A 12,964-nucleotide genomic window follows, 5' to 3' on the forward strand; every position below is an offset into this window, starting at 1 on the left:
TCAGAATATTCTCTAAATTATTTCAGCATCATCAGAATCTCATTTGATCAACCGTAAACCATTTCAATATAATCAGAATTCTTTCTAATTAATCCTAAATTATTTGTGATCAGTCATAAATCATTATGAATCAACCCTAAGCGATCTTTAAAATGTCAAACATCCCTAATCAATCATCATTTATCCAACCCTAGGCATTGCTATGTCCCTTAGTACCTTGTCAATCTATCAAACCTATCAAATATTACATTAGCACTGCCATGTCCCTCATCACTAGGTCAACCTGTCATCTTTATCATTCGATCATCGACATTGTCGAGTCCCTCAATGTCAGATCATGGCATTATCCACTCAATTTAATACCATTAAAAATGTTTGTCGATGTTGTTATGATCAATGTTATCAATCAATTTCAATCATGTGGCCTTTACAATGTCCTCTAAAATTCACATGTCCCTAATCCATGTCATGTGTCTTTGACATGTTATCAATCCTAATCACTCAATCAATTTGATCATGGCTTTGATCTATCCACCATCATCCTAGTCAATCTGCATAATAATTGTATTTCATGAAAAGATTAATCCTGCATTTATGTCATCAAATTGGCCAATCATTTACTAATTTATCCTATAGGATTAGATAACCCATAATATATTCTTATGTTATTTCAATCATTTTTCATCCTACTTTACTAATTATTCTTATTAACCAATATTCTCAATTAATTAATATTTATTAATTAATTGGTCCATCTTTGCAAACTAGGGGAATTATCAATTTCCTAAGTCTTATTTTCTCATTTCTAATTCCTAATTTACTAATTTCTATTTGTGTGGAATTATGAATTTTTAATTCAAATATTCTACATAGACTTGAGACATGGTCACAATGCATCATAGATTCTCTCTCTACACTTGTCTACTATGTATCATATTTGGCATATATTATTCCTTACACATGACTATAATAAGCCACATTTGTCATAGATTCTTGTCTACAAGTGCCTTTGATGTTCCATAAGCTTGTCATAGATTCTCTTCCACTTTTAGCCATGTTGACTTGTATGTGTCATAGAATCCTATATGTGGCATATTGCATCATATTTTTCATAGATATTCTAAGGAATATTGTGCCAAGTTGCACACTCGAATTGACAAATTTCCATCTCCTCATTCATGTCTTACCTCTTATATTTTGGCTATAAATTGAGTCATCTTGCACTCATTTTGACCTTAACAACCATATTCTCTCAAATTACACTCAAACCATGCTTCTAGTACTCTCAATAGCATTCATCCCATCACATTATCACTAGTCTTTTGCTTACAATTGTATGTGCACTGTAGGCAATTGGAGCTACATCAACAATGGAGAAGAAAGAAGGACATAGGAACTACAATTGAAAAGGGGTTTTTTCTTGTTTTAATTCATTTACTTTTATTGGTTTCTATGGTATATTAGAATAGACTAGCATATGTTGATTGAGTTATGGTTGCTCATAGTATGCTAGTTTACCTATTTTCTAGTCCTATAGATACTCATGTTTCTAGATGTACACTAAAGCATGTATTTTTTAATAATGTGATGTTAAAGATTCAAGTGCATGCAAATAAAGTTATCTTGGAGGTGGTCCACCTTCAAGAGCTTCCTAAGTACTGGGGAAATCCACATGTATGGTGGCATAGGTACTGTCAACTCCTTCCTCAGTTGACCACACTTCGCCTCCACTTAGATGTCACCGCAGTCACAACTCCTCTTCATGTTGCTCAGAAACCCTGTGGTGGAGGTGGGGATGGGTGGTGTCACTACTTTGCCTCTCCTCCTCAAAATGGGTTTGGTTGTTCCCCTGTTGTTACTCCTACTTCTCCTACTCTTTCTTCTAGGTGACCCTCTGCCACCAATGGTAAATGGTTTTCTTGATTGGTGCTTGCACTTCTCTTACAACCCAAGGGCTTTCAAAAAAAATTAATGAATAATTGATTGTTATTGTTTTCCAACTTTGGTGTCAAGTGACTCTCACGGGATGATCTTGTATCTCCAACCCCCTTTTTTGTAAATATGTAACTTCATATTTTGTGTTAATAGAAAGGGACTATTCATGTCAAATATATATATATATATATATATATATATATATATATAAAATTATAATATATTATATTTTTAATTTACATACTATTATTAATATTTTACTTTTAAAATATTTTTAAATTTGACATTTTTATCAATTTCATAGGTTTGTTTTATTAGATAATTGAGTAAATTTATTTAAAAATAAACATAATAGTTAGGGCTCAGATGATGCCTAGTATCATGGTTAGAGTTAGGATTTTATTAGTTTTATAATTAGGGTTAGGGTTAAGATTATGTTTCAGGGTTTACAATTAAAGTTATAATTAGGAGTATGGTTAGGGTTATGGTTAACATCATCATAAATGTTATTATAAGGGTTAGATTTAAAGTTAAGTTTAAAGTTTATATCATGGTTGTAATTATGGTTAGGATTAGGTTTTATATTAGGGTTATTATTAAGGGTTAGTGTTATGATAACTATTGAGGTTTATGCCTTATTTAAGATTAGTATTGAGTTTAGACATTGGGTTATGATCTTCTTTAGGATCTGGAATTAATGTTTGGGTTAGGTTTAGAGTTAGGGTTGTGAATAGGGTTTAGGATTGCAATTATGGTTAGACTAAGAGGTTAGTATTATGGTTAAGGTTATAAGTTTGATTGGGATTAGGGCTAAGGTAAGGATTGGGGTTAGATTTAGGAATATGGTTAGTTTTATGGTTAAATCTAGGGTTTTTATTATAGTTAGGATTATGATGGTTGATTAGTTCTATGTCATGATTAGGGATTGGGTCGTGTTACAGTTTGGGTTATGATTTTCTTTATGCTTAGAATTATGGTTAGGATTAGAATTTAATGTTTGTGATAAGGTTTAAGATTCATGTTTATGTATCAACCATGATTATCTTCAAAATTGAAAGATTTTTATAGCTTATTTGTATATTTTTCATTTCTCTACCCAGACCTATCTTTTGTAAACACCATTGACTAACTAGTCGACTTTGGTGTACCCATTGCACTAGGTGCACTTGCTAGTATATTATTTTCCAAATTTATCTTCCTTGTCCCTCAAATGTAACATTCTCCCTTTATATCTTCCAATGTAAAAAAGACACAGACCTCTTCATCATGTACATGTCTTATGTAATGGTCAAAACTTTTTTAGAATTAGCACTTGTTTGAAGAGTCAAAAAAACTTCTAAAATGGAATTTGATAATTAAAAATTATTATATTCTTTTATATTCAAAAAATTAGACAATTAAATAAATAAATGTATTCAATTGTATAAAAATAGGAAAGGAGGTAAATAAATTTATTTATTTACCAAAAGGATGTATTTTAAGATAAGGATATGAATTAATGGTTATTAATTCCTAAAAGATTATTTAATACAGCTTGGTTAAAAATGAATCCACAAAATATCATAAATATTTATAAATATGATAATGATTTAAAGGTAAATAATTTTTATAATTTAATTAATAAAGAAGAACACAATACTCATAAATAACTAAAACTAAATGTGACAAAAAAGGTAAAATAGTTTTTCAATATTACACATAGAAACATGGATAATACTATTCATTTGATTATATATTATCTTTATTTTGAGCTTTTAATAATATTGCATGCAGTTATCAATCATTTGCACAATAAGCATTAATAGCATGACCAAGTTCTTACAATTTCACACTTGTCTTTATGTAATGTCTTGCAGACATTTCACATTTGTTTGTGTGTAGTGTCACATCAAATACAGCAATGTGCAGTCAATCATTTAGAAAAGACATTTCTGTGCTGTATGACTACTTCTCCCAAAGCCAAATCTGGAGCGAATTGTTTGTTTTACGGTCTTAATATGAAGCAACATATAGTGGGTCTCCTTGTCTCACTCTCTTCATCAAACCACGCGTATCATATCTTCGTACATAAATGGAGGGAGATGTTTTTATGTGTCTCTTAAACGACAAGCCGGATTCTTCTCTTCCACGCAAACATGGATAAGGATGCAAACGACTGATTCAACTTTCTTGTCTTCTTTTCTCTTCCCCTCAACATTGTGTACAGAAATGAAGTTCTGGCTGTTGTAATTGTCGGCTTCTAAATCAAATGGCATTTGATATATGTGCTGCACCATGTTATAATCCTCACTGAAGAAATTAAATGAGTGGTGCATTGGAAGACTTGGCTGGACGAACAGGAAACAACCAGGGAAAAATGAGTATCATCAAAGAAAAAACTACCCTGAACACCTTAAAAAGTACCAAAGATCAATCTTGGTAAGCAATTTCTTTGTTAATATTTCCTTCTGTTGATTATCAGCCCTTGCTGCAAGGTTTCCAAACAAGTATAACTCTTGTATAGGTGTGTGGCAACAAAGTTACAAACGGACATAATAGTAGAGGTTGATGATGTGCTTTTTCATCTTTATAAGGTAACTTTGCTTAGATTTTCTGTTTTGCATTGTTTTGCAGATCTATGAGTTGTTTAGAGTGTATCTTGTGTTCGAAAGTTTGTTTCTTGAATCGATTGGGTGCTTTCTGTTTCTGAAATCAATTGTGTATATATTTGACTTTGACCTTTTTAGAGAATACTTGATGATCTACTATCAGCTAGAGTAGAGTGACGATGAATTATTGAATATGATCTAAGCATAGATTTAGAAACATATATAATCGATATTGGAACATAGATTTTGTGTAGTTTGTACTGTTTTGCAGATCTACGAGTTGTTTATATTTACAGTTTTAATCTTGTATCCAAAAGATTGTTTCTTAAATCAATTGGACATCTTTTTTTTCTGAAATCAATTGTTTATATTTTTGAATGGCATATCAGAGAACACTCGATGATCTATTATCGGTCAGAAGAGAGTATGATGTGTTGCTAATTATGATGAGAATATGGATTTAAGAACTTAAATGATTGATATTAATATGATATGAATATGGATTTAAATATATATATGGTTGATATTATAAAATAGATTTTATGGTTTGTACTATTTTTTTCAGTTCTGTGTTGTTTACATTTATAATTTTAAATCATGTATAAGAGATTGTTTCTTCAATCAATTGGGTATCTTTTGTTTCTAAAATCAATTGATATAATTTTTAATAGAAATTTCAGATCACATTCAATTGTCTATATTAAAAAGAGGAGAGTGATGATGGATCAGAAAATGTAATGTAATAAAAGATACAGTTTTAAAAACTCAACTCATTCGATTTAAGAAGCAATCTTTTGAATACTAAATAACCATGACAAACTTATACCAAATGATGTGTATGCTTGAATTTTATGTTTTAAATGCTTTGTATTGTTTAGTGGATCTATGAGTTGTTTACAATTATAGTTTTATATTTTGTATTCAAAAGATTACTTGTTGAATCAGTTGGATATATATTTTTTTAGGAAAACATTTGTACATAATCTTGAATCAACATCTCACATCCGCTCATCTGTCTATTAGAAGAAGAAAGTGATAGTGGATCATTGAGTCTGGTAGAATTTGTAGATAAAAAATTAACATAATTTTGAACTCAGGAATAATAAAAATTCAACGAGACATGATCTCTGATGAACTCTTTGTGAGCCTTTCAATTTCACCAATAAACAAGTCCCCATTGACAGAAATAATATTTTGATTAACTCATAGATTGTCGAAAACTCATATCAAGTAACATATATTTTACTCATATGATCATATCTGATAAAGAATAGTTCAGACTTAGCAGCCTTGATTTCATATTCAGCAAGTCAGATATATACTGATATGTTTATGAAATCAACTGTGTATACTTTTTAATCGACATCTCAGATCGCACTTAGTCGTCTATTATCAGATGGCAAATCAAAGAATATCTGATATGAAATATATATTTTTTAACATTCACAATTGAATTTGCATACACCATCGAATATTCATATCCAAATAGTGCATATGCTTGTAATATCTCGTGAAGAATAATTCACATTTAACAGCAGCTTGATTTCATATTCAACAGTGAGATACATACTTTCTTTTAGTATGAGATGTAAAACTTTATTCAATCACAAAAGAGATACAAAGAAAGTATTGTGAAGAGTACTAGAGAACCCTATCACTCTCTACAAACTGATCAAACAATTGCATTTTATCCACTATAATCCAACCCTTCGATCCCAGATTCATTTGACCAAATAATTCATAATGTCATTCCACTCTCTAAAAGTATGTGTATAACTATCAAAATCGAGAAAACTGCACAACTGAAAAAATAATCTGACAACTAAAATCAAAATACCAACATCCCCGATTGAATAAATAGAAAACATTCAAATCTTTTATAACCTTTTTCTCTAGTCGTATATTTAAATGTAAGCTTTGTTTCTGGTGCTGCTTGTGTTAGCGATGAAGGCAATGTTAAAAGTGTTTAATTTCCTCATTTTCAAGTTCCCGTTGTTGTCCACAAAAGAGATACAAAGAATGCATTGTGAAGAGAGAGAATCCCAACACTGTGTACTAATTGATCAAACTTAAGAGCCATATCAGAAAGCAATAATACCTTATCGACCATATTCCAACATCATTCCACTTTTTAGAAGTTGCACAACTATAGAATCTATCTGTGACTAAAACTAAATACCAACAACCCCGATTTCAGATTTGAATAAATAGAAGAGATGCCGATCTTTTATAACCTTTCACTCCAGTTGGCTATTTAATTTCTGGGCTTTGTTTTCAGGTGTTTAATTTAGAATCATATATAATTGATATTGGAACATATATTTTACAGTTTGTACTGTTTTGCAGATCTATGAGCTGTTTATAATTATAGTTTTAAATCTTGTATTTAAAAGATTGTTTTTTAAATCGATGGGATATCTTTTGCTTCTGAAATCAATTGTTTGTATATTTAAATGACATATAAGAGAATACTCGATGATCTACTATCAATCAGAATAAATTGCTGAATATGGATTTAAAAATATATATGATTGATATCGTGCAAAATAGACATAATGGTTTGTACTATTTTGCAGATCTATAAGCTATTTACACTTATAATTTTAAATCTTGTGTTCAAGAGATTGTTTTTTCAATCAATTGCCTATCTTTTATTTTTGAAATCAATTGTTTATATTTTTTAATTAACATCTTGGATCACATTCAGCTGTCTATTATTAGAAAGAAAAGAATGATTTGAATATTACTCCTGTAAAAAAACTCATACCAAATAACTATGCTTCTATTTTATACTTTGTACAGTTTTGCAAAGCTATGAATTAGTTACAATTATAATTTTTTATTTTTTTGTCAACATCTTAGGTCACACTCAAACCATCTACTAAAATAAGACAGTGATGGTAGATCAATAAAAATGGTATCAAATATATAGATACAAAACTATATACAATCGAATTCTTAAATAATATTTGGAATAGTACATAAATTGTTGAAATCTTATAGTGGATCACATTATAATGAGAATAGTTCACATTTAGCAGCAGTTTGATTTCATATTTAGCAGTGAGACACATTTTTCTTTCTTTGAAGTAAAAAATTACTCAATCACAAAAGAAAGTGTCTAGAAGAGAATGCTCTTGTATTTCATCCCACACACATTTTAGAAAGTCAGCAACACCATTAGAACTCTCTAAAAATTCAAGCCGTTGCAGAAGTGAAAAATTTATCTAGTCCAATGAAAAACTCACACGAAATGACTGGTATGCTTAAAATTTATGCTTTGTACTGTTTTGCAGATCTGTGAGTTGTTTACAATTTTAGTTTTATATCTTATATTCAAAAGATTATTGACTGTTGAATCAGTTGGATATATTTTTGTTTATCAAAAAAATTTGTGCAGAATTTTGAATCAACATCTCAGATCCACTCAGCCGTCCACTAGAAGAAGAAAGTGATAGTGGATCACTGAGTATGATTTAAAACATAGATAAAAAAAATATACACAATTTTGAATTCAGAAATATTATTTTAAATAGTACATAATTTTGAATAATCATTACGAATAACAAATATATTACTCGTATGATTACAGCTCTGATAAAGAATAGTTCAGACTTACCAGCTTGATTTCATATTCAGCAAGTCAGATATATACTGATATGTTAATGAAAACAATTGTGTATACTTTTTAATCGACATCTCGGATTGCACTCATTCATCTAATATCAGATGGTAAATCAAAGAATCTGATATGAAATATAGATTAAAACATATGCGATTGAATTCACATAAACAGTTGAAAACTAATATCTAAGTAGTGCATATGTTTGTAATATCTTGTGAAGAATAGTTCACATTATCAGGAGCTTAAGAATAGTTCACATTATCAGGAGCTTGATTTCGTAATAAGAGCTTGGTAATAAGAGCTTGATTTCATGCATTTATCTTGTGAAGAATAGTTCACATTATCAGGAGCTTGATTTCATAATAAAAGCTTAGTAATAAGAGCTTGATTTCATACATTTTTTAATAATAAAAGAGGGGTAAAATTTTATTAACTAAAGAACCGTAGCACTGCTGATCAAACGTAAGAGCCATATCAGGAGACAATTATACGATCTGAGGCACATTTAACCAAACAATCCGCAGCATCATTCCACTCTTTAAAAAGAAAGATAATTCATAATGTTGCACAAGTATAGAATCTATCTATAACTAAAACTAAATACCAATTATTAGGTGATGAAGGCAATACTTAAAAAGTGTTTCCTTTGCTGTTGAAGAAGTTCCCGTTGCTTTCCAAGAGTGGGCGACTGAACAAGCTCGTATTCGAAGGCCGAAACACAGAGCAGGAACACATAAAGCTAGATGATTTCCCAGGAGGACCAAAATCTTTCGAATTAGCAGCCAAGTTCTGCTACGGATCAATTCCAATTCACATGACAGCATCCAACGTGGTATCTCTTCGATGTGCGGCAGAGTATCTTGAAATGCGAGAAGATTATGGAGTTGGGAATCTCATCTCCCGAACAGAAGAGTTTCTTACCTATGCTTTGATGGTCTCATGGCTCGACTCCATCACCATCCTCAACAGCTGCGCCCATCTTTCTCCCTGGGCCGAACATCTCCACATTGTCCACCGATGCGTTGATTCCATTGCATGCAAAGCAACCACACATCCCACTCTCATCACTTGGTCTTTCACTCCTTCTCCTTCTACTGCCCACCAACACCAATTACTATACAATAATTGCATGCCCAAATATAAACTAGATCTGCAAGGGCTGCAGGCACCCAATTGTTCAGATGAAGGCCATGTGCAGAATGCAGAGAGTACCGATGAGACGGATAATGGGGGTGTGGAAATGGAGAAGGTGGGGGGAGAAGTGGGGAATCTGAAGAGGTATTGTGAGAGTATAGAGCAGCAGATGGGAAGTGTTTGGAGGCCTTCTTTGTGGAAGTTCCTATGGAGGAAACAGAGAAGAACAATCAGAGCTCGCAGTAACAATGGGACGCCATTGCCAAGTCCTCATAATTCCAAAGAAGGTCCAACATGGAATCCTGTGAAGTGGCGAAGGAATTCAGTATAAATTGACCTTTGATGGGGTCAATCGGTGAAATCAGAACCTCCAACATATCTCGGGCATTGCCGTTCCAAAATTTCTGTGATTGTTAGATCTTTAGTGATATTTAAAAAGGATTTTATGTTATATAAATAGTGGTGTGTAAGACTTAGTAATTTTATTTTATTTTATTGCCAAAATGATTGGATTATGATTAAGGATTGGATAATTGATAGTTAAGTGGTTTTTTTTAAGAAAGTGTTGGTAGTGTCATATTAGAATGGTTTTAAAGTGTTGGTACTGGCACATTAGAATGGTTTCAATGTAGTGTTTATGTTCTAGTAGATAATGTTCTAAGTTTTGTTGGGGCATTGTTTTGTTTTGTTATTAGATTTTGTTAGGCTATTATTATTAAGTGGTATGTGGGAAATAGAGTTCAGTTTTGTGTTCTACTGATCCATAAATTCATATCTATCGAACAAAAGAGTATACCTTTCTTTTCTTTTTTCTTTTTTTGAATAGTTTTTGAAATATTGTATGTATTGATATTTTTGAAATAAAATAAAATAGATATAAAATTATTGATATATCAATGTGTGTACTTTCTAAAAAAATAATTTCAAATATATTATGATTTTGAATTTGTTATGAAAATGTTTATTTTATATTGGAAGAGAAATGATATTGTGACCACTTCAAATCATGTCAGTTTTGATTATTCCTTTTATTAATTGATGTCCAATCAATAAGGGGAATAAATAGTTGTATTGTATATTTGTGTTGTCGAAGAATGTTTAAAATGCATTTCAATTTACATTGTATTCATTCAGTAGAAAGAAGTAATAGTTCATCATTAAAGTGTAGCTCAAGTAATGCTTGACCATTGATATTAATTATTCTAGTCACTTTTTTAAAAATAAGAAAAGTAGAGTACATTATCAAAAAGGCTATATAAAAATGGAACCCATTACAAGATTGAGCCCAAAGGTTTTTATCATTTAGACAAAAGAAAGAAGCCCATGACAAAAATAGACCCATGAATAACCATCATTAGGGAAAAAGAACAAAGATAACCCAATACATCATAGAAGTTGAGAAAGATTAAATGAGGGATATTCAACTTAACAAAGAGACTAAGGATCAAGAGCCCTAGCCACTAAAACTTAAAATATAAACAAAATTGCCACATAAAAACAAAGTTGGTCCATAATTAGACAATTATGAAGAACCAAAACTAAGATTAAGAGATAGCTCAATCATCGATAACCTTTACAACATATAGACTATTATAGAAATGACATAAATAAAACAATATAATGCATCATAAGAAAGAATTCCTATGAGCTTGGACACTCTTTAGGAGGGAATTGTAGCAAAGGTGACAAACATCATTTACCAAATGGCCAAAATGGTCATTTTACTTATCGAAACCAATGTTCAAATAGAATTTTTTCCTCCACTAAGTCAATGAAGTGATAATACTCTTGCAAAGTATCATCATAAGTGTCATGAATCACATTTATTCTAATAAAAAATAGAAGGTGAACAAAAGAGATATTAGTCAATAAATCAATAAAATAAATAAATCCTACATTTAGAAAGTTACCAGAACCAATAGTGTAGTGCCTCTCCCATTTTCTTTTCATATGGCATCCTAATGGGTGTGACCCTGATGTTCATGCCTTCTCAGTGATCATGTTGGGATCGATGGGTGATCTACACCCTTAGGGTGATTTTAGTTATGTTGATGTGTCACCAAATCGATTATTCTTTATGCCTAACAAGTATGAGACTTATGATGTATTCAATGCTTTCACTGAAGTATATGTCAGTGGTTACCTAGATTTATATGGTATCACAATGTTATTATGTGATCACCCTTGAGATATAAATGATAGTTGCATTGTGAGATGCATTGGATTGTTGCACATAATTCTAGTTCCTATAGTACTATTGACTTATATTTTTACTAAGATATTAGTAGTATTTTGGCCATATTTGTATGTTGGTGACTTCTTGGGATTGGTAAAGTATTGTGCCTTATATGTTGTTGAGTAATTTAGTTAGTTATGTGCTTAGAATAATTAGGAAAAGATTTATTTTATTTAGGTTGGGGATTATGGATTACATTTACATAATGAGATGCTTTAATCACTATACACTATTTTGATTACCAATATCATGGATTCTAGATGTGATGTAGTGCAAGGCAAAATATAAACAATAACACAAAGATTAAGATCCACAACAATGTCAATTCTCATAATAGAATCATAAGATTTTCATCCAACTTGCCCATTTGTAAGGCCTTTCAAGTTATAGCCAAATGCAAAGAAATTACAATAGTAATTCTTAAAGATCTCGCAAGATCCAAACACCTAGCTAGCCTAGTTCCACAATCTGACAGAAAAACCCAAGAAAAATCTAAACTTGTGCTCACAAGCCCACCAAGAAATCTTCTTGTTCTCCAAGCCATAACTAATAGCTCTTCTCAAACTTCTCTCCTCTCAGCTACTCTTCTTTTGCATGATGAATGAAAATGACTCTAGACTTCACAAGACCCTCTTACTTATACCCAACTAAGCCAAAAGTCAGCCTAGTAAGTTACAAATTAAATAAATCCTTATATTAAATACATAAACAAGCCACTAGTCGGCCTGCAATAGCTATTAAATACCAAATCCCTTAGAAGGCTTGTACAACACCCATTAAATACATAGGACAAATAATCAAGACCCAAATAGGTTCACACAGACTCTCACGGTCACTCTACATCACAATCACACGACACATGCACTAAAGGCTCCAAGGTAGTTAAGAAAATCCACAAGAACTCCATCCCGCAAGCCATACTATTGAGCATCAGTAAAAACCGCAAGCATCACTGAGCTCCATAGGTGTCGAACAACCAACACACGTTGAGCACTACAATGAGTGTCGAGAAACATATTACACGTTGAGAAATAGTGTAGCTATTGAGAAATCCTTCAACAACCTAGATCCTTGGACAACACTACACCCAAGAACTCCCCAATAATGATCGAGCGCCAGTCCTTCTATGACCAATTTCTCCAACTCCAAGGTCAAAACACTTCAGCATTCAGGATTGCCAACTTCTCCAAGATGCTCCTACATCAATATGTTAGATGATGTTGCTATTCAATTTGATCATATTTGCATAATGATGCTAGTGGTGTGACATTATGTCTTATGACGATACCTGGTTTTTTTTTTTTTTGTATTCAAACATGGATTATAGTTTATATGTTATTAGATGGATATTATTGAACTCTTTCTAGTGTGTTTTTATGTTGTGCATATCTATCTTTTACATTTAGTAAATATATGCTCAAATGATGTAAAATGATTTAATTTAAA

The 12,964-nt window shown here is 31.4% G+C and overlaps 1 protein-coding gene across 1 annotated transcript; it reads left to right on the forward strand.

The window, feature by feature from the left end:
• The first annotated feature begins 4,233 nt into the window (after nucleotides 1-4,233).
• Nucleotides 4,234-9,844, forward strand: LOC149548272 (phototropic-responsive NPH3 family protein NPY1-like). The gene is made up of 2 exons (XM_089792331.1): nucleotides 4,234-4,353; nucleotides 8,807-9,844. The coding sequence occupies exon 2, from the start codon at nucleotides 8,963-8,965 to the stop codon at nucleotides 9,611-9,613; it is 651 nt and encodes a 216-aa protein (XP_089648457.1). The 5' UTR covers nucleotides 4,234-4,353; nucleotides 8,807-8,962; the 3' UTR covers nucleotides 9,614-9,844.
• Nucleotides 9,845-12,964: the final 3,120 nt, after the last annotated feature.

The sequence above is a fragment of the Cupressus sempervirens genome, chromosome 7 (genome assembly GCF_028749045.1).
Source record: "Cupressus sempervirens isolate cs-2001-9-10 chromosome 7, ASM2874904v1, whole genome shotgun sequence".
In the NCBI taxonomy this organism is placed as follows: domain Eukaryota; kingdom Viridiplantae; phylum Streptophyta; class Pinopsida; order Cupressales; family Cupressaceae; genus Cupressus; species Cupressus sempervirens.